Genomic DNA, 27080 nt, shown 5'->3' with positions numbered 1-27080 from the left:
GAGAACCGGCCGGTAGCACGGGGGAATCTCGCGAGGCTTCACTGGGGGAGAGCGGAGCTCCGCTGCCCCACCCGGTCGGCGGTCGAGGCTGTGAGAGGGGCGTGCCGCTGCCGTTGGTGTCTTCATCCGCATCCTCCCGGCTGCTGGGGAAAGGCGGTTTCATGCACCCCGCTGTGCCCGTGGGGGAAAGGACAGTTAAATTTGCCCATTTCTCTCTTGTCATGGAGATCTGAGCTGTCATACCATCAGGTCATAACTGGAAGAAATAGTAAATTTTATCAATCTTTTAAACTATTCTGTCAATTAAAATTGCTCTATAAAAGGTAAAAGGAAACAACCTAAGGCTTATATTCATGACTGATGTTAGACAGAAGACCCAGCGTGCAGCAGCAAGCTTTTGCTGTTACTTTATCCATCTGATGGCCTTGTTGGTTACAGTCGTTCATGATCCATAAGGACAGATGTAATAGTAGCCTCAGAGCGGATCCTTTAAAGGATGAGACTTGCCTAATCAGTAGCTGTTAAGACACACTCTTTACAGAGTTTTGTGAAATAGGCGCTCACTCCTCTAATAGAGATAACAGGGTTTTACTGAGGGTCAAAGTCAAGAAAGCAAAAGCAACAGCGCTGGGCGTGTGACCATAGCCAGAGGCACACTGATTAATATTCGTTACAGGTTTATATACTTTCAGTATTGCAATAGCCATATACATATTCATAATTCCCGAGTATAGGCAGGGAATATTATAACTAGCTCCAGGAAATTGTTATCATAAGTCTCCTCCTCTTGGTGTCTGCACACTGCTCTCCGGTGATCGTGAGCAGGGGTCTTGAGGATGAAGTAGGCAGTCTTCCTCATGCTGGCAGGGGTCTTCAAGATGAAGTCAGCAGTCTTCCTCACTGTACTTTTCACCTTTGGCACAGTTGGATGCCCCAATAATCACACAACTAGCTGAAACCAGCCATATCTGTAAGGTTCTGATAGCTGCCAAAGATTTAGAACAGCGTGACCTTCCTGCAAAATTTATTGCAAGCAAAACAGGACGGGCAGACAAGGAGCATCCAAAGCTAGCAGATGTTCGGGAGACACCCTCTCCAATCTAACTGATAAGTAGGATGGTGTGAAATAACTCAGTTATGTTTAGTGGGGCCACTAAATCCTGTTATCTTACCACAGACTTACAACACAAACATTGTTCTTTATCTTTGACTTAAGCTAGAAGTACTTTAAACCTGTTTTCCAGGCACTAGTTTACTTCGTATCAAGTCATCGTGTCCCGTCCCCCCACCTCCCTTTTACCTTTACAAATTCTTTTGCTATGTGACCCATTTTTCTCAAGAGTTCTGGCCATTTTCAACTTGTCTAATCTTGTGGCTCTAGTGAGCTTTGTTTCTGTTATTGCAAACTCAGAGTTATATCCACATAGCAACACTTGTGATTTGCAAAAGCCAATACATTTATGTGTTTATCACAGTTTCAACTGGCCAGTCTTTTAGCGTGCCCAGGAAAAGTCTTCAGTTTACTTCAAACATAAGAAGCCACCTGAACCACACACAAACTACGAGATACCAAAAACCAAGGAAATCCCTCACTGTGACCTTCTCAGTGACCTTTTCCACTTAAAGACTGACAGCTCATCCCGTTTTTCAGGAGAATGTGCAACTTCAGTGAATGTTTTAGAATTGGGAAGTTAAACATTTTCATTCACCTTAACTTTCTAATGGCTAAGAAAATATGGGATTGGTACTGAATTCTGCACTGGACACATGCTCCAGTCCTTATGTTCCAATGTGTGGAATGGTAATGAGCATCCATAATTTCTTCTGTGGAGCCACAGAACAGTTCCTGCTGTCACTGGGACAGAACCAGATTTCTCTACAATACCGTGTTGGTGCTCATAGGAGTGAGGGGAGCTCCTGCACCCCGCCCAGTTTCATTGCTATTAAAACACAGACTCATCCCCTGGCTTTTCCTCACTCACTACCTGTAAACTGTGAAGTGCAGGTGGCTCTAGAACTTGAACTCATATTCAGCAATGCATGGGCAGGTGGAAAACAGCCAATACTCTGGATACAATGCACATGGCCTACATCAACATGATGAAGCATCCCTGATCCAGATGGGGATTCATGAGACTGCCATTAGGAAGAGTCAAAGAATGAAGACATAGTCACAGCAAATAAGTCTGTCAGCACAGCAAGCAAATAAGATGGCAAAAACAGGAAAAAGAGAAATTAATATTTTGATTCACTAGCAGGTATCTCAGATTGGCTAATGAGAGTCCTTGGATAAATGAAGGCCTTCCCACCTAGCAATTTCTTCCAAGTAGTGGTCTCTACTAACCTTAGGATTCAGAACCTGGCCACTGAGAACTCAAGGAGCCATGAGACAGATGTAGCAGAATGAAAAGTAGTAGTTTATATTTTCCAGCTTATGCAAGATGCTATTAAAACAAAAAAAAAGAAGAAAAAAATCACTCCAAAGTTTATCGTTTCAGACCATCCTTTGATACCTACTTCATGGCAAAAGTAAATATTGTGTTAAAGTTAAAAGACCATTAATCAAGAAAGATGGACTGCTGGAAAGTAAGAATGACAGCAAGGATTCAATAGAGGTACTTGTCTTCATCCCTTGTCTCAGTTACATAAAGTGCCATAAAAAGGTATAGGGAATCTTCCATGATCCACACTAATACGTCAGGGGTTTTTATACCTTGCCCCAGTAAAGTGGACTAAAATTATATTACAATATCCAAACATTCATGTTGTGCTAAAAGTGTAAAACTGAAAATACATATGTATGAAAATACACAAGTATACTGTGATACAGTGTAGAAATTACATTTTAGACCAGTGATTTTACTTTGCTGACTAAAATAATCTTTGTATTTCATGAAAAATCTTTAACTACAGAAAAACTGCTAGTTCTTGAGTTCTGAAGTACTTCACACTGAAGCCTGGCCTGCTTCTAAACATTAAGTGCCAATACTTCACTGAAGTCACAGAATATGACAGCTTGTAGCATTAAGTTTTTAATTATAAGCCAAACAGTCACATAGGTGGAAAAGGCAACAAAGGAAAAGAATTACACAGAATACATTCAACATTCATGCTAAGGCAGCAGACAGACCTGTCCTGTTTAGTAGACAGACAATTCACTGCTGCTGTTTCAGAGGTGTATGTTTTACTTCTTCATTTTTTCAGTGAACCAGTGACTTTAAAAATACCACACTTTTAGAGGCTTGTAAAAAGAGTGTATGCGTATTACTCAGTTAATCCTTTGCATTGACAAAACAACTGTGTGAAGAGAGGGAGCTTGGTCCCTATGGTAGTACACTGTGGCTTACAACTTTCTTATGACACTAATTGTAAGACTGATTGATCTTAATGTTTACACCACTCATGTCTGTGGTGTAGTCAGCTTCCCCCAAAAAGTTTTCAAGTGATCTTTCAGTTATACAATAGATAAAGAATTGAAATTAGTAACTGGGAGAACATATAACAAAGTACATACTTTGTCACCAGTTTAACGTATGCCAAATTAAGAGTCAAATGATGGAAACCCACTGCAATTGCTCCTTAAATAAATACATATTTATGAAGTAGCATGTATAAAACTTCAGGGAATTCTGTTTATTTACTGAGAAGGCATTCCACACAGACAGAATGAAAACTCAGAAGCCACAATACTACTATATTAGACTGGCTATTCAATTTAACAACACTCTGAACAGTTCCACGTGAAGTACTATTTTTAAGCCTTCAGGGTCTTACTGATGTCAGACGGGTCAGTAAACAGTTAAAAAAAAAAGTGAATTTATTTTTTACTTCATCTTGTATGATTAATTTTGTAGAAACAGTCCACCACCTCTACTTTTTAACCATCCTTAAGGCAAGCATTATTTCTCTGGTTTTAAGTACAGAGTAGTAGTTTGAATTCATAGAAAAATAGTAAATTCTTGAAAGTAGAACACCATAACAAAAATGCTAAACCAAACGTATTATACTTCAACAAAATGAGCTCTCTATCGGCATTTATGGTCATGTGCTATGGTCGGACATTGATGTTTCTAGCATCATGTCACTTTCATTCATTTCAATCTCAAATGTTTCTTCCAGTGGGCGGCTGGTATCTGTACTTTTTCTTTGATGTGATGTCTCTAATGTTACTATACCACTTTCATCCAGAGTTTGTCTTTCTATGTCGAATTCTCTGAAATCCCAGGGAGGTGAAATTATGTTCTTTAATGTCTTCATTGTGTGTACATCAAAGTCATAACATCTTAATTTGTCTTTGATCTCTGTTCCTAGGAAAACAAACCGTTAGTTTATTCTAAATGAGCATTCCCAAAAATGTATGCCAAAGAAGCTATCATCCAGAAACTACTGACTTTCTGCTTTCAAACCAACAGGGAGCTCTCACTGCTTAATGACTGAAGTTGATAGAGCTGTTCTGAAAAAAGCACAATGTAAGAGGTGCAACTCTGATTCAGATTTCTGTTATGACAAGTAATTGCCAATTTGCTTCCCAATCCTCTGAGAGGCTTTTTTTCTGACTTTAGTTGCAGACGGCATGGTTTGAATTAACGCATATCCCATCAGCACAGTTCATCCAGATGTGTTAACTGACTACATATTGATAATATCGAGGAGAAACATACACTTCCAATTGTGCAAAAAATCTGCCGGTAAAGCAATAGATCACACAGATGGCTTTTACTGGCTTCAGCCACGTCAACATGCTGGACAGTACATCAACTGCATTCAGTACAGATAAATCACTAAGTTCAATGAAGCACAAGTAGTTTTTTAGGGGGAGAGAAGGCTTTCAAAGAATATTTCCAACTGTGGCAATATGTCATATTACTGTTAGGAAGCACTTTTTTTTTCTTCCCACATATAAAGCTGTGTTTTTGGAGGCAGAAAAATTTATCCTGTCTCCACAGAGCAGAGTTTTGACACAATGAAAATGCCTTGCCCATATCTCTTTACAGCAGTGTTAGCATTAGTGCTCCAATTTTTAACTCCAAATTTCTATTTTATTTCACACCCCCCTTTTAGTTTCTAAGCTGCCATAAATCAGTATCTCCTATAAAACAAACCCATCACCAACTTCCATGGCAAGGTGATTCCTTTCTTTATTCTGTTAAGAATTTACTGTCATAGTGCTCACAAAAAACAGCGGTCTGCTGCAATTGCTGATGAGTTTTGACTCAATTAGCCGTTAAAAACCCAACCAACTAACCAACAAAAAACCCCCAACCAAACAAAAACATACTCTACTTTGTAAGTTAACTAGGTAATGGTAGACAGTCTTTCTTGACTAAAAATAAGACTCCTCTCAAAGGACTTGATGACTTTAAAAGTCACATAAGTGAGACTTACCAATGTAGGCTTCAGAATCACCAATATACATTTCTATGCAATGTCCAAGCATTGTGACTGAAAATGTGTCATCCCTCCTAAGACCAAGGGCCTATTAAAAACACAGTTGAAAGCATTCAGTACCAAATAACATCATTTACATCTTCAGTCCACAATGGTGCTAAGTTTGTTGTCTTATTGCTCAACAATGCTATCACAGCAGTGTCTTCATTGTACAAGCAAAACATTGCATAAAGAAAGTAATATTATTCTGTGAACTGTCTGAAGCAGTAATCAAGAAAAGCACAAAAACAAAACCAGAAACAAATACAGAATCATAGAATCACAGAATGGTTTGGGTTGGAAAGGACCTTAAAGATCATCTAGTTCAAACCCCCTGCCATGGGCAGGGAAACCTTCCACTACACCAGGCTGCTCAAAGCCCTGTCCAACCTGGCCTTAAACAATTCCATATCCTTGGAAGTGTTCAAGACAAGGTATGTATGTGTGTACAGAGAGAGAATCATTTACAAACCATGAAGCATAACATATGTTGCACTTTAAAATATCTACTTTAAGGCATAGGTTGGAAGTATTTTAAGTTATTTCAGCTGCATGAGAAGTTTATGCACATAAAATGTATATGACAATTACGATATTCAGTTGATTTGTAACAAAGAAGGATCCAAGTACTAAGTTTTCCAAAATGGCCAGCTTTTACTTCATCAATAGAAAACTTCAGAAGATTTTTATGAAAAGTATGTAACAGAATCTGTGACCAGCACTTTAATTTAAACCCGCTACATACCGTATGAAAATAGTCGATGGCACTTTCAAAATTGCCCATTAGACTGTGTATGTAGCCAATGGCAGAGTAAGTAGAAGCGTTTTGAGGAATTAATACTAGAGCCTGGCGATGGTATTCCAGTGCTTCTTCATATTTCCTGTTCAATACAGAAGATCTGTTAGCAAGCTGCAGGGTGAAAGGTGTCTTTCTAGTATTGTACTGGTATTTTCCTTATCTCACTGGCACATGGCCCTGCAAGAACTTCAAAATCATTGCTTCATACTCTGAACATAATAGAATACGCTAAAGACTTGTGGATATTGACAATTTTCCCCCTCAATATAACTGAGAAATCGTTGTTCCCTTATGCAGCAAAACAGCTGCCTACAGCCAGGCCCCATTTGGAGATGATGTTAGCAATCTGATATGGTAAGTTGCTTTAGAAGTTTAATGCAGCTCACTGTAACATTAGCTTTCCTTCTATAGCTTTTATTTTCCTCCCCTGGGGAGCAGACGAGCAATACAAGACTAAATCACTTATTCTGCAAAGTGAGAGAAGCTCTCTGGGCAGAAATTTCACAACCTTTGTGCTGCATGTACTTGTACTTTTGTCACTTCTATTTTGCTAGTCTCTATCAGAAGAAAGGTTTACACATACCCACATTCATTCTTCCCAACACCAGCCACCCTTTCTTTGAAAATTATCCATTAATGAGACTGCTTATTGCATTTGTTATTTTATAAAAAAAAGCATTAAATGTACATTATGGCATTACTCTGAGAAACTGACACATTTGACAGACACATCTGACTTGTTAAAGGTAGCAATTGTCTATTCAGAAGAAATTTTAATGTCTATAGTTAGACTAAAATTATGCAAACAGCAACACATGAAGTTGTCAGACAGCATTAAGTAACAACTGAGGCAGAAAAATTACGCAACTTTGCTTGCAGCACAAACCTTTCACATGATTTGAATGTTATTTACCTGTCCAATTAACTACCACTGTATTTTAATATGCTGCTTTCAAATTTCAACCACAGAATACTAGTGAGTACATATATCCAGTATGTTTTTTATATAACAGTATCATATATTATAAATACTAATAGTTACCAGAGAATTTTTTAAGTTCTCAAAGCACATGTACAGCTGCCTGAATTCTGAATTTGCTTGAAAGACACTTTACAATGATGTAGAAATACATTAGGTTGGGTTTCTGAACCTGAACAAATAACACGATGCAAGTTGTCCTAATTGTGATGTAAGCAGTTACCAACTTACTGTGAAAATTAAAAAAAAAAAAACAAAACAACCAAAAAACCAAAACAAATGAAAGGAATAATAACTGAAACAAGTATTTGAAAAAACACAAACCCCCTGCAATTATACTCATGAATAGACTGCAGCAGCAGTGCCTTTTGTTTGATCTTGGCAGAAGAGGTAACTATTATACATCCGTATTTCATAATGAAAATGAAGACTAATTGGCAACTCAAACAAAACAATTACTACCAAAACATAAGTACAGCTTGTATCTACCATAATCACATTCTCATTAGGCGATTTGAAACAAAAATTACAGTATGCACCAATTTGACAATTAAAACCATGACACTAAGAAGAAAGACGTGGTACTGATTAAGTAAAACACTAGCTAAAATCAGACAAAGGTAATTAAGGAGAAAACAGTTCTCTATGTTAAAACTGTTACATCTTGTGCATGCACTTTGCACTTTCTTTTTCTCTTCATTAAATGGAAATATGAAACAGTTCTGTTCTCACAAGCCATAAAGTAATACTTTGTTGCTGTGTTTATGTCACTGAGGCTTCTGCTTCAATAAAAACCCCACAAGCACTGATCCAAGCAATTAATCAGCACAAAACCCATTTTCTGTTAATTAAATCACTGGACATACTCAAGTGTGTCAGGCCTGGTACAGCAGCCAGTTAGAATTCACACCCATACAAGGATCTAAAAGCTCTATCAAAAAATAACCGATAGTTAAGGAAAGGCTTTTACATTAAGTACTTTACGTTGCATGTAGTAAACTGGATATAAGGGGCAATTAACATATTTATCTTCAAAAGCTGATTTAGGGAATTTTGTTCCTATAGCGTACTTCCACTCTGCTCTCATGTGGTATGGAATTTTGATATAAATAAGAAGCAGGCCTAGAGAAAACATTTCTGCAGTATTTGAGCTAAATGAAGCTCTAGTACTCTCTGCTTACTTGAGTTTTCTGCAGACATGTCCCAAGTTGTTCAATAAAGGCTCCCACTTATCCACTGTCACCTGCAAAATAACACAGCAATTCAAGTTACTGCAGCTTCCAAGACTGTAACTGAATGTTATTCTGAATTTATTTTTATTTCATATAGAAAAATACTTTTTTTTGCCTTTTCCTGTAGCACTGAAGATAAAGTGTGATGGCTCTCATCTAAAACCCCAACATACTCCATTACAAATAAATGGTCCAACTTTTAAAGTCAAATTTATATTTTATTGCTTCTATCCTAAAATAAGCATAGCATATTTTGTCACAAGATATTGCAAAATTTCCCAGAGTTTTACACATTCAGGATTGTGAATGTTATTAGGAAAAATACCTCATTTCCGATAGCTTTGATTTTTTCCAGTGCATCAAGAAACCACTTTTCTGCAGTTTTCCAGCTAAGAATTGAGGGGTGGAGGAAACAAAAGTAAATTAGTGAAGAGTTTTCATTAGTGGCATAAGAAAACTGTATTACAAGAGCAGTTCTTTAACATTATTTCATCATGAGTGAAATTAGATGTATAAAATAATTTACGTGCATATGCTCCTAAGTGCTGACAAGTCAAAGTTAAAACTGAGAATGTTCACTAAATACATATTATATCCTTTAGGTTTTTTTTTCCAGACTATTTCAGGAGATTTGGAATCTTCCAAGATAGCAAAACATTTTGCTGTACAGAATTTTATAGCATGTGTCTGCACTGCACACTTGTGTGTGCAGACAGGTGACAGATGCCTTTTCAAGGCATGCAGCTACACAATGAAAGGCACATACAAGATGATAATCATAGAATGGGTTGGAAATGACCTTAAAGATCATCTAGTTCCAACCCCCTACCTCACACTAGACCGGGTTGCTCAAAGCCCCATCCAGCCTGCCCGTGAACACTGCCAGGGATGGGGCAGCCACAACTTCTGTGGACAACCTGTGCCAGTGCCTCACCACCCTCACAGTAAAGAACTTCTTCATAATACCTAATCTAAATCTATCCTCTATTAAAGCCATTCCCCTTGTCCTGTCACTACATGCCCCTGGAAAAAGTCCCTCTCCGGGTTTCTTGTAGGCCTCTTTAAGTATTGGAAGTTACTAGGTACTGGTAATCAATTTCTGCATGTTCCTCAAGCATTAAATTCTTCTGTCACTAAACCTTAAACAACAAATAACCACGTAGAAATCAAGGGTTTAGGATAAACACTATCTAAACTAGAACCAAAAGAAACTATAGTTCAATGTAAGTACTTTAGCAGATATGTTGGCACATTACACTTCAGGATAATCCGTATTTAAGATTTTATTAAATAGTATTTTGTGGGCTTACTCTCCATTTTGAAATGCAACCACTCCAACTTCATGCATAACAAAAGGATCTTCAGGTGCAATACTTAAAGCTTGACTGAAAAACCTTTCAGCTAACTTTGAGTTGTTGGTCAAACCATATTCCAGTCCAATATAGAGCATTGGCAAATGACACCTAAAAAAAAAGAACCAAAATCAAAACAAAAACATAAACCACAATAAAACAAACATCCACTTATCAGGAATGGCATCAAAAGCTATAAAGAAATGTTGTGTTTGCGTATCTTTATGTACATCCAAGTAAAAGCTGTTTTAAGTGGACTGTTAACCTAAGGTGCAATTTAAAAGACTTTACATCTTTGTTAATTATAGATTAACTCTAACGAAAAATTTGAACTCCAATATGTAATTGTAACCTGCATCTAGAATCACGTTTTCTCAATACTTGTTAGTTCTGAGCATTTTTTTCCTAGTTTCCCTCATATATTTAATTTACAAATAGAATATGAAAGAAGTAGTAACTAAAGGGATTACATTTACCATTAACTACAATGAAAGACAGTAGTTTTATATGCAGCATGCCCGTGATTAGTCTGCAATTCATTTTACAACCTTCTCCACAGCATGAAACAGCTGTTCAAGATATTACGATACAGCAGTTTATGACCTGGTACAACAAACGTGATTCACAAATTTCAGAGAGCTTTCAGGCAGAACACAAGCTGCCTGAATATAAAGCTTTACTTTAGAGCTTACAAAAATCACAACAGTAATCACAAATAATACAGTTAAATGCAGATGATGAAATTATTTGGGTTTTTTTTCCTCCTTTGTTCTCTACCAGACAACTGTTGCAAATGTATTCCTACTGTTTAAAGGGATATAGATGAATATTCTACACTATTTATAGATTAATTTTTGTATTCCTAAATATGACATTTTTGACATACCCTTTCATAAGCTGTGCAGCTGTGAAGTATGCAGCCATTGCTTGGTCATGCTCACTCTCAACTGCAAATGAATGTCCATAAGCTATCCACGCAGGCCCGTAGGTTCGCTCAAGTGTAGTAGCTTTGCTAACAACAAGAGCAAGTCACAAGCAAACACATCTGAAATTAAACTTCATCTGCTTCAGGTGACTACTTACATAGCAATGGTAGGCCACATAGTTAGGTACCTATTAAAATAATCTGTTTTGACCAGTGGTAAACAAAGTTAATTTTAAAAGTTCAAACTACTTAGCACTTGAAAGTATCAAGCATTTTCAAGAATTCACTGTATTATTTCTGTTGCTGTTCATGGACAGCAGGGATTATTTGATAGTACCTAACATAATAATATAATAGGTGAATTGGGCAAGTTACAAAAAGCATTTCTAGCTATACATTTTAAAAAAAATATATTCTATCACATAGATGTAAATATATAAATATCACATCAAAAGACTTACAGGAAAGGGTGTTGGACTGACTGACCAACTAGCCCAAGGCTGCTTGTGCAAAGAAGGAATGACAGCCAAATGTCAGAATTTTCTAATTCATCCCTTTAAGACCTGAATCTGGGAGACCACCTGAGTATCCTTAAGCTAAGAACTAAGGCTTTATTACCCAGCTGTAGTTAGCTTGGCAGCATGAGCGAATGCAGGGAATACACCTGCCCGTAACAGGAATGGGGCTGCCAAAAGAGATTCCACATAAGAATGTCATTTTAAAAGTATCTAGACAGATGTGATCTAAATTACTGTAACAAGAAAAGGGTATCAACAAAGGGACTATTTTAGTAGTAATCAATTTATTGAGGTTACCATTTATTTTATGAGTTTTCAATCAATGGTGAACCTTAAATATTTATTTAGCAAGTGAGCAACAGATTCGCTAAGGAAAAACAGAAAAAAAAATTTACCTGAGATATCTTCTGGCATGCTCATTTTTGTGGCCAACCATGAGGTAGTAGCATCCTACTGCAAACCATGACACCTGTGCATTAAAATCAAAATAGATTATTATTAGACGTATCACATTGATTTTAGTGAAATATCACCATAAGTGACACAAAACAGAGAAACAGATTATAATTAGAAAACTTAGAAACTTTTCACTGAAATCACAGCCAGCTCTTTGAGTTATTTATTACCGACAAACTAAAACTGTTGGCATGTGCATCTCTAAGCAGGTTTGTTCTGCCTCATAAAGAGAGCCCTAAGTGGAAAGCTTACTGCTGTCTTCAATTATCTAATGGTAGGGGACACACACAGCAGAGGAAGACTGTGAGGTGCAGTGATAGGATGGGAGGCAATGGGTACAAGTTGCAAAACTAAGAATTCAGACCGAGTAAAAGGAAAATAATGTTCACTGTGAAGCTGATTAAACAGTGGAAAAGGTTGCCCAGGGAGCCACAGACATTACGGAATTCTGTAGCATTTGTTTTAAATTATTATTCAAAGTAAGTACTTCACATTGAGTACTTTCTTTTAAAGAAAGAACCCTGGTATAAGAAAATTTCAATGCACAGAAAATAAAAGGTGTAAACCCTTTTTACTAGCTCCACCCACAAACAGATTTTAAATTTTTGTCAGATTGACTGTTGTATTACAAGTTTTATCTGCTTTTACCTAGAAAAAAGCTACCTGGCAGTGAAGGCTTAGAACAACTTACAGGATTATTTGGGTACAAATCCACCAGTTTGTGAGAAAGATAGAAAAGCTCTACATAGTGGGAAGAAAAGAGAAAAGAAAATTAAAATGTGCTGAAACATTAAGATATTGCAAGCCCTTTAGCCTTCTGTATAAAATGTCTAGACCATTCAATGTTATTAATACAAAAGTGAACAAAAGTGCTTTCTGTTGCATGGTAATGCTTCAAGCTGCTTCAGTTAACTAAAACCAAATAAACCAACCCTGTTAAGTCTTTACAGCACATAAATAAGCAGCTATACATCCCATCCCTTTAAGAACTCCACAACAACTTAGGTCATGTGTATATATTAAAATAAATGCATGCAGTATTACTATTGAATATATCTTGACAAAACAGTATTGAAATTCCTAGATTCAAAAGGTATAACATACTGGCTAGATCAATTTCAAAGTAGAATCCCATGCATTAATATGCTGAATATAAGACAAAAGCAAGTAAGTTGTTATATTGTTTGGAATATTTCTCCATGAGTACTTTTCTAATTATTCTAATAACTAGAGTTATTATTTTAACTTACTACAGATTTTGTATTAACAGCAGAAGCAATCAGATACAGGATTACAATTCTGGTGCCTATGCAATTTCGTAAGAAACAGCATTATGGGACAGTCTTCCTTTAGTCCCTGGGAAGGTTATCGAATGAATCCTCCTAGGGGCTATCACAAGACAAATGAAGCACACAACTGGGAAAAGCCAGCACGGTTTCAACAGAAGCAAATCATGCTTGACAAACGTGACTACCTTCTATGACAAAGTAACCTGCTTAGTTGATGCAGAGCAAGTGCTGGACGCTGTCTACCTGGATTTCTCCAAGGCTTTCGATACAGTTTCCCATAGCCTCTGCCTAGAAGCTGTGATGTGTCACAGTCTTGACAAGGAGTCTGTGTGGCAGGTGAGGAACTGGCTGACCTGCTGCAACCAGAGGGTGGTGGTAAATAGCTTCTTTTCAAACTACTCACTAGTGGGGTTCTCCAGGGATTGGGCCCAAACTGTTCAGTGTCTTCACTGAACTACATGATGGGATCAATCATATCCTGATGAAGTTTGCCAATGATACCAAACTGAGTGGGGAAGTGGACACTTCGGAAGGGAGAGTCATTCTGCAGGAAGACCTGCACAGGCTGGAAAAACAGGCTAACAGGAACCTTATGAAGTTCAACAAGAATAAATGTAACATCTTGCACCTACGTAAATGCAATCTAGGAGCGCAGCACAGCCTGGGATCTACCCAGCTAGCAAGAAGCTCTGTGAAAGGGACCTCAGTGTTCTGGTGGACAGCAAGCTTAATATTAATCAACAGTGTGCTCCTGCAGCAAAGAAAGCCATGGGGAAGCTGGGTTCCATCAACAAGGGCTTCATAAGCAGAGATAAAGATGTCATTGTCCCAACCAGTGCTTTTCAGGCCACACCTGGAATACCATGTTCAGTTTTAGTCCCCACTATGCAAAAAACGATGTGGACAAGCTGGAGAGGGTCCAGAGAAAGGCCAAAAACATGACCAAAGGACTGGGAAGCATGCCATGAGGAAAGGCTAAGAGAAGTGGGTCTGTTCAGCCTTGAGAAAAGGCGGCTCAGGGGAGACCTTATCACCATGTTCCAGTATTCAAAAGGTGGCTACAAAGAAGATGGAGGCTCCCTTTTTACAAGGAGTCACATGGAAAAAGAGGAGGGGCAATGGCTAAAAGTTACTCCTGAGAAGATTACAGTTGGACACAAGAAAATTTTTTTACAGTGGGAACAATCAGCCATTGGAATAATCCCCCAGGAAAGTGGTAGATTTCCCAACACTGGGCACTTTTGAGATTTGTCTGGACAGGGTGGTGGGACATCTTGTCTACACTGTGATCCTGCCAAGAAAGGTTGAACCAGATGATCACTGGGGTCCCTTCCAACCTGGTATTCTATGATTCTATGACAAAATTTCTGTTTCTTCAGAGTACAGTACTCTTAAATTGATGCCCTTGTCCTGGAATACTTTGCATAAATTCTTGGCTTCAGAAAAAATCAAACATGAAAACTGGCTTACGAAATACCAACTTATTTACAAGATGATTCTCAAGGCAGACTTAGAAGAAAAAAAATCAGTACTGGCCACATTTTCAGATGTAGCTAACTGTAACTGAAAAGTACATTAGCTAAACATTGAGAATTACTAGTACACCTAATGACCTATTTGTGTACATACAATGAACCATCCTTTGAAATACTGTAAATCATGTGAGCTCCTTTACTCTATTTTCCAGTTGGTTTTAAAGACATTCAAGCTCCTCACATGATTTGGGTGACTTTATGCATTCTGAAGTGAGAAAAAGCTATGGCAGCTGCAAGTAAGCTATTCTTGTAATTCCAGCAAAGGTGCGGCATGATTATTAACTTCTTTGAACTAAAAAGAGGCCCTCACAACAACAATCTAGAATTTTTTCTAATATCGAATAAGCATATCTAACTAAGCATACACACTGCTAAAAAGGTCCCTCTAGTTTAAATTAATATATTTTATTGTTGAGAACAAAATTACACCTGTATACTCTATAAAGATCACCACAAACCAGAAAACAAACAATAAAAAATCTCTGTTGCTCAGAGAGGCTGTGGCTGCCCCATCCCTGGCAGTGTTCAAAGACAGGTTGGACGGGGCTTTGAGCAACTTGGTTTAGTGGAAGATGTCCCTCCCCATGGCAGGGGGCTGGGTCCCTTCCAATCCAAACCATTCTACGATATGAAGCAGTGTAGCTCACTAATTGTCTGGCTACACAGCCCAGTAGTTAAAAGATAGCGACACTCAATTAAAGGCTCTGCGCTACTGCTCCCCTCAACCAGCTCTAAAAGTCCTTTCTTTTCCAGGTACCCCTGTTCTGAAACTGCAGGTAGGAGTTAAAATATATGCAATTTTTAAAATGGTATCTAAGGGGGTTTCTTGCAATCCTTAATTATTTTTTAAAACTGAAGATTTACAACCTTCTTTTGACCCATATTAAATGTTATGTTTCTTACCATTTGCTTTGTTAAGTTCCACAAGCGTCCCTATATGAACAGGTAAACAATTTGCATGGAAAGGATCTTTTTCCATTACTCTAAAAAAAAAAAACAAAACAACAAACAAATGAACAAAAAAAAAAATTAAAAAATCTGCAATGCACATTTCCAAAATTTTAATGTGTTACAAGTAAACTCCTTTTATAGTATGTAATTTTCCAGTTAACTACCACTTCAGGCATTGGGAAACTATTTGTGACTAGAAAGTAACTATTAACAGCATAATAAAAGCTATCTTAAGACCAGAAAAATAACTATTAATATAGCTTAATGAAAGAGAGTAACAGAATTGTCTGGCAAGCTGAATATACAATCAGAAAAACAGAATACAGCGCACATTGGTTTGCGGGTCACTTCACATTTAACCAGCAAATAGCGAACAACAACATTTCTGGTCATCTTTTCCATGCATTTGACAGAAACTTTCAAGCAGTAGTCCTCAACTTTCTGAGCTTAACACTAAGCAGTATGCCTTAGGAAATGTATTTAGCTCAGTTCTAATTTTTTTATTTCCGGTGGCATTTAGAAATGGAAGATAGTCTCACAGACAAGACTGTATGCAAGACATGGTATGTAGGCCTGTGCCCTTCCTGTAAGCATTTGGTGAACTAAGCAGAAAAAAATGGATGTCTTGATCTCTCAAAGAATCTCTTAAATCAGAGGTAGAACATCACAACTCTATTCTCTGAGAAGTACACCCTGGAATAGTTAAAAGTTTAGTTGACATTTTTAAATAGTTCAAAGTACTTCAAATGAAAAGTATAAAAGAACATATGAACAAGTATATTAAATCCTCTCTTGAAGGGAGTCTAAAACTTTGAAGTTATATGGAATTCTCAGACTCGTTTCCAAGCTCTGGCTTCTGGGACAGCCTTCTCTACGAGATATTTACTCTTGCCACTTTCTGCTAGATAGGATGCGGCATTTAAGTTTCAGAAACAAAGATGCAATAGTATAATTTTATTTACTTAACTGGAGTAATTTATTTCAACAGGACCACAATTTTACTCAGATGCTTAAATTCACCCTAGCAGTCAGCATTGCCTACAGCCTTCCCAAAAATCTTGCCTGTACTGGTCTCCTTGGGATATTCTACATAGTCGTGACTTGTTTCAACGAAGAAAAAGCTGTACTACTAAAAACAACCCAACCCCCTTCTATTTTATTACACTAATATTTTGAGACTATGCATTACATAAACAAAAATACAGTTTTCTTAAAAAGGTAGTTGCCAGGCCAGCAGGAAAAATAACTCCACAACCATATGTTCAGATTTACAGTAGTTGAGAAGCAATCCATGTTGTTCTGACCCATCTGGCAACCAAGCAGCAACCCCAACCTGGGCTACTTAACAACTGAGGCACAAAACCTGGCATATTAGAATGAACATAACTTTTAATCAGCCAGAGAAATTGTACTTCCTAACTAACCAACTGATCCAAACCTCTTCACTCTCAAGGCCAAACAAGAAGCAGGTACAGAGTACACAGAACTGAAGGTACAGGAGTAAGGATGGATGAAGGGAAGTGCAGCACACTGCTGACTAACTGGAGTTTTATAGTTTGGATACTTCTGTTACATACCACAAAAATAATGTGTCTTCCCAGACACAAACTATACATTTTAAGTACCTGAAACTTTCTATCAAATTGCAATGCATATCAAGCGCACTGAACAACAATACTCAATGTAAATCCAGGCCTAACTATTATACTTCACCATATGAGGAAAAAAAAAACCTCGAAGTTGCTTTGTATACTTACACTGAAGTAAGCTTGTAACACATTTTGAAGTCACAGTTATAATAATGTCTTTCAGCTAAGGATACTACCACATCCAGGTTTTCCTGGAGACCATCTACTGATTCAGGAATCAGTGTTTCACTGGGTTTATTATACTGAAAGACAAAAGAAACAACATGTGAAACAACCACCAATCTAAAATCACAAGGTATATAAGTATTAATATTCGTAGTTCTAGAAGAATATTTAAGAAGTATTAAGCTTCTTAAAATTCTTAGTTTTAAACTGAAAGTCCATAAAACACACATTGTGTAAAATGCTTCTTTATAATGTACTTGAAAGCTCATTTGGAATGTGAAAGATGCTTGCCAGTGTCAGTAGTGCAAGTGTAGGCTGTAGAAATGAATACTGAGCAATTTACAGCTGACTCTCAGTGCTCTCATTATCTTTGGAAAAAGGTAGTCTCGAATAATGTTGGTATATCCTAGTATTTTCAGGTATCTGACACATTGACTACATTATTGATGTTCTTTTTCCTCACTTAGAAGTTTTTCATGAAATAAAGCTAAAAATCAGAATTTCAAGTTGTCACCACACCAGAAAGTACACTGTTATACTACCCCCATAAAGTGATATCTACTGCATCATAAATTTTGAAGTAACCAAAACTACAAAGCCCTTATTTATTCCAATGTTTACAATAGGCTGAAGCCAAGAAAATTTACACCTGAAGTCAAGACTTCCAATCAATTCTCCAGCTTTTCAGTCAGTTTGGAGTTTACCTTTTTCAATTTATTCTCAAATAAAAAGTGAAGCAATTCTTGTTCTTCTTCTGTACACTGTCTACTAAGAGGTAGAGATTCAAGAAGCTCTTTTTCTATGGGAATTAAAAAAGAAATTTAAGTGATCATATTACAGAAAAAAATTGCAAGATCCAACATTTTAAGGACTTAAGAAATGCAAATAATTTTGATGCTTATCCTGAATCAAGAAAGATTACAGTTCAGATACAGTAAACCAGATAATGCTAGTAATTATGGAAATAAATTACTTAATTCTTAGTTTTTCCTTCTACACTTTTATGTTTAATTAAGATGACTCTAACACACCACTATTTTCAATTTACTCTGCATGTCAAATTTTATCACTCGGAATGCTATATTAACCACTGCCTCCTACAACTAAGCAAACACCAGTAGGGTTTTGTGATTTCAAAGCCTCTGAAATTGAGAACACAGGAAAAATGTTTAGGCCGAGCAGAGAGCATAGGAGCTTCCAGAGCTAACAAACAGGACAGCTGGGTTACTTTGTTTCTTTTAATTTTTAGCTCTGCAAGATTGGAAAATACAGTTCAAATGTAAATCTGAGTGGCTTATAGTTTTCATTTATTTCATACATTTTCTATTCATTTTTATTAATATTCTATACATTCTAAAGTCTGTTCCTTATAGTATTGCTTTAATTTTTATCCAGGAAAAAGGCATATTGAGAAGTCAGCTAAATTTTACTTGTATTTGAAAAATACTGCTATCCAGACCTTCTTGTGCCGTCAGCATATGGTGCGATGTTAAAAGATCAAATGCTTCAAAGCAGTAAACATCAAGCTTCAAGGCTTCTTTGTAGCTGTATGTTGCTAGGGTTCTGTTATCCAAAGCATCATAGATCTTTCCTCGCAAAAGGCATATAGAGCTCTTGATCTGGTGGAAAAGCAGGGCTGGAGGTCAAAGACTGAATCAATGTTTGTAATTTGGTTTTGAGCACAAATCAAATGGGCTCCCTGAAAAGTAAAAAGCATTTCATGTACGACAGAACCTGGTTTTCTAGTGCTGTCTGTAAATAAAATATTGTCTCTATCATCTCAGAAAAGTCAAATGAATGCTCTGTCAGGTTAACTACTGCCAAACAAACACATGCTTGAAATAAATAGGAGGATAGATATTTTCTACTTCTGGCATCCAGCTCTCTGATATTGAGTTGTAAGCTAATTAGAGTAAATTCTCTTCATACTCAATACAGGGAAATAGTCACTTCCAAAGGTGACTCACTTCTTTGTTGACTGTGAAACCACGTATTTCATGGAAGACAAGAATGACTGCAGTACAGATGAGTAAGGTCAAATGGACTCAATTACTTTGAGCAGAAAAATACATCCAGAAAAATACATCCAGAAAAATACATCCAGAAAAATACATCCAGAAAAATACATCCAAGTCAATCCAAGACATAGATGCTTTAAGAAATAAAAGTAGTGAAAGATCATTATTACCATAGTTAAGTTTGTGTTATGATGTCTAATAACTATGATCTTTCAAAACTCCCGAGATGAGGAACCCCAGGTTCCAGTATAGGTTGGGGAACGACCTGTTAGAGAGCAGTGTAGGGGAGAGGGACCTGGGGGTCCTAGTGGATGACAGGATGACCATGAGCCAACACTGTGCCCTTGTGGCCAAGAAGGCCAATGGCATCCTGGGGTGTATTAGAAGGGGGTGGTTAGTAGGTCGAGAGAGGTCCTCCTTCCCCTCTACTCTGCCCTGGTGAGACCACATCTGGAATATTGTGTCCAGTTCTGGGCCCCTCAGTTCAAGAAGGACAGGGAGCTGCTGGAGAGAGTCCAGCGCAGGGCAACAAAGATGATTAAGGGAGTGGAGCATCTCCCTTACGAGGAAAGACTGAGGGAGCTGGGTCTCTATAGTTTGGAGGAGACTGAGGGGTGACCTTATAAGTGTCTATAAATATATAAAGGGGGAGTGTCACCAGGATGGAGCCAGGCTCTACTCAGTGGCAAACAATGATAGGACAAGGGGTAATGGGTACAAACTGGAACACAAGAGGTTCCACTTAAACTTGAGAAGAAACTTCTTCTCAGTGAGGGTGATGGAACACTGGAACAGGCTGCCCAGGGAGGTTGTGGAGTCTCCTTTCCTGGAGACATTCAAAACCCGCCTGGACGCATTCCTGTGTAACATTATCTAGGTGTTCCTGCTCCGGCAGGGGGATTGGACTAGATGATCTTTCAAGGTCCCTTCCAATCTCTAGCATACTGTGTGATACTGTGTGTATGAGTGTTCAATTAAGTCAGAAGGCCACAGAAGTGACTTGGAGAAAGTTAACACATTAGGTATCTGTATCATTAGACTAACCAGACAGACCAACTCCCTCAGGAACTCACACATCAGGAACAGGATAGCTGCCTTAATGACCAAGCAACCCCAGGGGGCTGCTGAAGTGGTAATATTATTACCAGCTCAGAGAGCAGTCATTCCTACTCTGGAGCTAGTGTCTGTGCAGACTGATCAAATCAAGACTGAAAAAGCTACAGTCCTAAAGAGATTTAAAATTTCTTGTAGCAGCACCCACTTCAGCAGTTTTCTCCTTTGGCAAACCAAACCCACCCTTGCATTAGTGAACTACACTATCACAAGCATTTGTGAAGGTAAGGGCTGATGAAGTTGGGTTTTTTGGCTGGGTTATTTTGCAGTCAAAATAGATTCCCAGATTAGTTCAATAATCAGCCACCCAAACACCTGGGCCAGAGTACCAAGAATGAACAGCCAAAGCTGAAGACTTCTTCCTTTGCTTGCAGTTGTAACTTAAATGTTCACATTAAGGTGCACCACAGTCTGTTTAATCCACTTCTCCCTTAAGCACATTAATACCAGCATTCAAAAATCAGTTCACATGGATGATTTAACCCATTTTGCTACTTCAGTCTTACAGGTAAAAGGGCATCTGTCAGTCACCTTCACTATAGTTTCAGCTAATAAACTTCAGGTCATAACTCCAAAGGCTTTTCACATACTTTTCAGCCTGTACATGATACCAATCCCTTTTAACTTTGCGCCTATGGAGACTTTTTTAATCAAGCTTCAGAAATCTCACCTTCACGTCTCGTAATTTTCAAGCGTGATCAAAAAATGTCCCACTGAGAATACACTTGAGTGATTAAGAAAGTATTTAATTAAAAATAACTGGAGAAGAAGAAAATTTGCTTTATCCCTCAGAACGTGCAGCCCAGTTGAAAGAAACCTCAGTTTACAGTTTCAAGTGTGAAACAGCAGCATAGAGCTTAAAGACTAAAAACCAATGCTAGATCATGAACTTCTGCAAAGCACCTGCAAATAATTTAGGGGAAATTGTTGAAAAGCACTCTTTATCTCTGAAAACCAAGCATTTTACATATGGGCAAGTGTCCTGGGTTCAGCAGTAGGAGTCATTTTTTTTCTTCTTAGTAGCTGGTGCAGTGCTGTGGTTTTTTGACTTTCAGCCTGGGAACAGCGCTGATAACACCGACATTTTTAGTTACTGCTCAAATGTTTAGTCAGACCAAGGACTTTGTGAGTCTCGTGCTCTGCCAGGGAGGAGGGGAAGCCAGGAATCAGAGAGAGGACACCTGACCCAAACTAGCCAGAGGTATTCCGTATCACAGCACGTCATGCCCGAGATGTAACTGGGAGTTACACAGAAGGGGTGGCTCACTGCTTGACTGGGCTACGTGTTGACAGGTGGTATTGTATTCTCTTCCCTTGTTACTTCCCTTATCAGTATTATTATTGGTGGCAGCAGCAGTGGTTTGTGTTATACCTTAGTTACTGGGCTGTTCTTATTTCAACCTGTGGGATTTACATTCTTTCAATTCTCGTGCCCGTCCCTTTAGGAGCCAGGGCGGGAAGGGGGGGGGAAGTGAGCGAGAGGGCTGCATGGTTCTGATTCACAGCCTGAGCTTAAACCAGCTACTATGTGTCTTCTGACTGAAAAGAGAACTATACAGCATTTTTTAAAACTATGTTATCCAAAAAGAAAGCTTAAACACAGAGTTTCAGATTCATACAGCTGTAAAATCACTTTCTGACTTCACACATTTTGTTTCTCAGCTATTTGTTTAAAAACATCACTTACAGAGCGACTTCACACATTTTGTTTCTCAGCTATTTGTTTAAAAACATCACTTACAGAGGACTGTGACATCTCCCAGTCTGTGGTAGAGTCTTTCAATCCACTTTCATCCTTCAAGTACTTTTCAAAAAGCCTTTTGTTGATTGGCTCTTCCATATCAAGAATATCCAGGGCCTGTTGATGTTCTTTTGCAGCATACTAGCCAAACACGTGCAAAAAACAAGGTTGGGATTTGAAACGTCTGTACATAAAGCACCAATAATCACAGTGTCACATTTCAAAGGCACAGATTATAACAACCAGTGCTCATCAGTAGGTTTTTTGTGCATGCATATTCTTATTTGGACATGTGTCATTTCACAACTGCAGTCAATTATTTTACTAGTCATTTATAATACGCAGAAAGTAATAAAATTAACACCTACAGAAAAATCTGTTATTCAGCATTCTGCACCTACAGAATCAGATAGGCTTCTAAAAACAGTTTATAGAACCACCTCATTCTACAAGCAGCACATTGTTCTATTTACAATATCTACATTTAATCTACAATTTAACACATAAGACAAAAATAGTTCATGGTCTTTCCCCACAAAACATTAGGGGAGTATTTTCTTTCCTGGAAAAAAGGTCAGTTGGATTTTTTCAGAATAGTACTACAATGGGTAGTTTAGTGGCCATACTGAAGGTTTAAGAATGAAATTAACTGTCACAAAATTTCAACCTGTTATTCCAATGAACATAGATATCTACATTGCCTGTTAGGCACCTAATCTTCCCAAGATGCATCTTTTATTTAGTTAGAATTGTTTCCAGTAGTGGTTAAAATGTGTACTCACATGACACCTAGCTGCAAGGTAGCGACATGCTTCATATAACTGAAAGAGAAGTTTCATATGTATTAGTTATAAAGAACATGTTTACTTACACTGCTAAATTCCATTCTGCTCTCTCCTTTCTCAGTTTTATGGCTTCTTCATCCCTTTCACCTCCAAAAATCTTTCCTGACCAAAACAGCTAAGTCTGTAACACTTACTATTAAACTCTCAAAGGTCGCTTCCTTCAGTCTTGCCTTTACCACTCATGAGCAGAGCTGAAAGACAATTTAAACTACACCTGAAGTGACACTCCACCTTCCTATACCTGCTGCAGTTATGCCCTTGGACCCCATCTCTTTTCTGTGACCCTATCTGGGAACAACAGTTTCAGTCTGGCCAATTGAACACTGGGTTGTACTTGTTTTTAAATTACTCTTCCCATAAATATTATCTGATAGTGAATAAGTCACTGTAGTTAGCAAAAGAAGTTTAAAAGTGGAATAAGAGTAATAAATTGTTGACTGAAATAGCTTACCTTATCCAATTTACGTGATCGAAGGGCATGCGCTGCCCTATGATACTGAGCTGTCAGGTAAAGACATTGGGCCAACCAGTAGATATCTTGTGGTTCCTCTAAAATAAAAGAACAAATTATAAATCTTTAAATATACAGAATACTCACTTTTGCTTCACTAGGAAAGTATTTTTTCCCCTATTCTAGCATCCTATTGAGTTACAAAGTTTGGGGGGCTTTGGGGTGTGTGTATATATATATCTGTATGCACACTGTATAATATCTATCAGTGAGAGATTAAAATGAAAAAGTAATTAGATTTTAACTTTAAAGAAATGGGATAGTGAGTGCACTGGACAGTGAACACCATAAACCTCATGCTAGAGGTTTGTCATGAGAAGGAGACAACAGTGATACAGAGGTAAAAAAAGCAGCAGTTGTGGGTTACCCTGCCCTTGGACACAGGGCAGAAAAAAAAAACAACCCAGAATTATCTCTCAAAAATATCAGTAAGAACTTAACAACAGCAAAACTGAAAGCACTAGACTTTTGCAGCTTGAAGTTACGATTGCAGAAGCACAGCTTAGTACTCTCCTTGTTTAATGGCAACTAAAGCTTTTGTGGGATTGAGCACCTATAATGATTTAAAGAAGTGTAAATGCACCATGGCAGTAGGCAGACATAGGCTACTGTCACCAACTCACTCTGTAAACCTGCATTCTACTTGTCATCCAGAGCAACAGTCAATCCTGTAGGAAATCACCACTGTCACTTGTAGCTCTCGGGATTTTTCATTTGTTTCTTAAGGCAGGCAAACCTTAACGTTTGGCCAAACATTAATGTTAACACAAAAGTTCAAAAGGGAAGGAAGATTGGCCCTGCTCTATTGGGAAAAATGGCGTTCCAAGGATCACAGAAAAGTACTCACATAGAAAAGACTCAAAACTTCAACATTTAGCCAAACAGCTTTAAAAAAAAAACCACCAGAAAAGAACACTGTCAGAAGTTAATCAAAACCAATGTAAAAAGCACCTACTTACCATGAGACAGTGAAGCTACTTTGTCTGCCCAAAACAGGGCACTTTGATACTGCTGCTGTAAAAGCATGATGGAAATAATTAGTATTTATTTGGAATTAGCTTTCCTGGATTATTCTGAAATACACTGTACATATTTATGTTATGCATGTAGTCTCTAATGAACTGGGATTTACATTTGAGATCTTCAGAAGTTCAAAAAATAATTTAAAAGGTCCAGCTCTGTAACTTCTAAAGGATATCAAAAAGTAATTTGAGGTGGGATTATTTACTTTAAATAAAATGCAGACACCTTTGGCCAAAAGGTATGGGCTACATACATATGGCAACAGATCATACATATGGCACCAATCTGCAATCACTGAAAAAGTAGCAAGAATCTTCCCCTTCCAGATAAAATAAATGCTAATTTTTTTTTAAAAAAGAGAATACTATATATAAAAAAGGACATATAAATTACTCCAGGAAACTTTAGCAGCACTACCTCTAACTAACAGATATTCATTCGCCAGTCAAATGCTTTCACCTCACACCAATCACAGTCCCTGTGTGAATTTCCCCTTACTCTTGGATACACAATTTCACTGGGAACTTTGCAGTTCAGGCGAAGTGGGTGAAATAGAAAAGACTGGTGGCTACTACAGATCCTACAGAAGCAGAGTTTGCAGGTATATCCCATTAACTCAGCTAAGGTTGCCATCCAATTTGGGCTGCTAGGCAAAACCTCATAGAATTGGCTGGGATTATTCTCTGAGAAGATTGGCAGGAGGCTTCTGTTGTTCTTTTTTATCCTTCTCCATGCTATGGGGCATAAAATGCTTCCCAGGAGCTGCTAGACATTTAACAAATACCCTGCAACTGCAAGGACCTGCAACACTAGAAAAGCCTGGATCACTTCTGCTCTTTCCTCACAACATTACAGTTGTGGAGTTTGCTTACAATCTTAGAGATTGTTTTATGCTTTTGGAGTAGCAGTTTGGCAGCCTTTCCAAAACACAGTGATGGTGTTCAGTACTCACAAAGCATTACGCTCCCTGACCTAAGTGGTCTCTTTTATCCTGTGTTCCCACATTCCCTAGTCATGTAGATTAAGAGCAAATTTGCCAAGAGAATAGTTTAATCTGCACTTCCCCCAACCCTCCCGCCGCCGCCGCCCCCCCCCCACCCCCCAGAAAAGAAATCCGCAAAAAAATCCCAAACGAAAATGAGGTTTAAATAACTCTGTCACCACAAGAGAACAGCACAATCCAGGCCCACAAGGCACTATATAACTTCTGTTCAGTAGTTTTACAATAAACGGACTACATTTATATCACATAAAGCAGCAGCCCCATGTTCCTCCTGATGCCCCTTCCCCAGAACTGCACAGGTGTCTATACAGCTGCCTTACACAGTGGCTTGCTGAAGTAATTTAATTCAAATTAATACAGCAAAACAGAACAGTAAAATACACCAAATTCACTTAGGTCCCCTATCAATCTTTCTGTCAGACTTGCTGGCCAAGCACACAAATGTCTGTGCTAACTAAAGAGAAGGATTTCCCTCACTAGAGATAACAGTACCAAGTCTCTGAACTAGAAACAGAGCAGCGTAGCTTCATGCTATACTTAATCTAATTTATTAATGCGTATTTCCGGTTGTGTTTTTGTTTGCCCTGCAGCAACATAAATGCTGAATCCATCAGAAAATGAAAACAAACCTGCCCTTCTAACAGCAGTCTGCAGCTTCGCAGGGCATCTCCACGTACGATGGACAGCTATAATGGCCAGGTAAGAATGGCCGAACCTGCACAGCCAGCGAGGGAGGGATCCCGCAAAGCGGCCCTACCGCTTTCACAGGGGGTTTTCCTCTTCCTGCGAACGAGGAAGTTGCTTTGGACCACACACACACCCGCTGGAATATGCCACCCGCTCCAGCCCCCGCCGCTTCCGGCCCACCGCGCTCTGCTCCCAACTTAACCCCCTCGCCGCGGCTACAGAGCCTGGAGCTTGCTTATCCTTCCCCGCAGGAGGCTGGGGGAACGCCAGCGGGCCAGCCGCCCCTTCCCTAGCATCTCCTACCCGCCTCACCTGGTCGATGTACTGCCGCACCCGCTTCCTCAGCCGCTCCAGGTTCATCCTCCCGCAGGGGCTGGGGGAAGCTGACGTGGGGCAGCCTAAGCGCCGAGCCCACCGCGCTGCAAGCTGACCTCCCGCCTGGCGAGGCGTCCTGCCCGCCGGTACCACGCTCAAACCCGCCCCCCGTCCTTCCCTTCCTGCTTCCCTTCGCTCCCTCCAAGAAACAGCGCCCCGAGCGCATCGTTCCGGGAGCGCGCCACTTCCCCCGCCCCCGCCCCATAACTTCGTTCCGAGACGTTTCTCTGCAGTCCACCCCACGATGAATTTCTTATGGGGCTCTTCACCGGAGTTCTGAGGAGAAAGGTTGTCTCTTTGTTTCTATAAGGGCCCCTATAGACCCCACTGCCTTGAGATTTCCCCCTTCAGCTGCTGTGGCCTTGAGGTGAAAATATTCCCTCAAGACGCTGCAGCGATGGCGGATGGCATGTCAGAAGGCTTTCTATGAGTCTTTCATTGTCCAGTCATTTCTGGTATCCCACAAGTTAGAGAATCATTATCCACT

The 27080-nt window shown here is 38.7% G+C and overlaps 1 protein-coding gene across 1 annotated transcript; it reads right to left on the bottom strand.

Annotated features, from left to right (window-relative positions):
- Positions 1 to 3513: 3513 nt before the first annotated feature.
- Positions 3514 to 26651, bottom strand: CDC16 (cell division cycle 16). The gene is made up of 18 exons (XM_057422265.1): positions 26531 to 26651; positions 24465 to 24519; positions 23446 to 23543; positions 22932 to 22970; positions 22150 to 22290; positions 18737 to 18896; positions 17982 to 18076; positions 17221 to 17354; positions 15416 to 15495; positions 12380 to 12429; positions 11628 to 11701; positions 10676 to 10801; positions 9748 to 9900; positions 8763 to 8826; positions 8387 to 8448; positions 6173 to 6308; positions 5386 to 5476; positions 3514 to 4307 (listed from the first exon to the last, which is right to left on the bottom strand). Exons 1-18 carry the CDS (start codon positions 26576 to 26578, stop codon positions 4042 to 4044), a joined length of 1872 nt encoding a protein of 623 aa, XP_057278248.1. The 5' UTR covers positions 26579 to 26651; the 3' UTR covers positions 3514 to 4041.
- Between the last annotated feature and the right edge of the window lie 429 nt (positions 26652 to 27080).

Source organism: Pezoporus wallicus, unplaced genomic scaffold (assembly GCF_028554395.1).
Source record: "Pezoporus wallicus isolate ANWC-B61680 ecotype Strahan unplaced genomic scaffold, APGP_CSIRO_Pwel_v1 contig_5785, whole genome shotgun sequence".
NCBI lineage: Eukaryota > Metazoa > Chordata > Aves > Psittaciformes > Psittacidae > Pezoporus > Pezoporus wallicus.
This window is presented reverse-complemented; position numbering and strand designations above follow the sequence as displayed.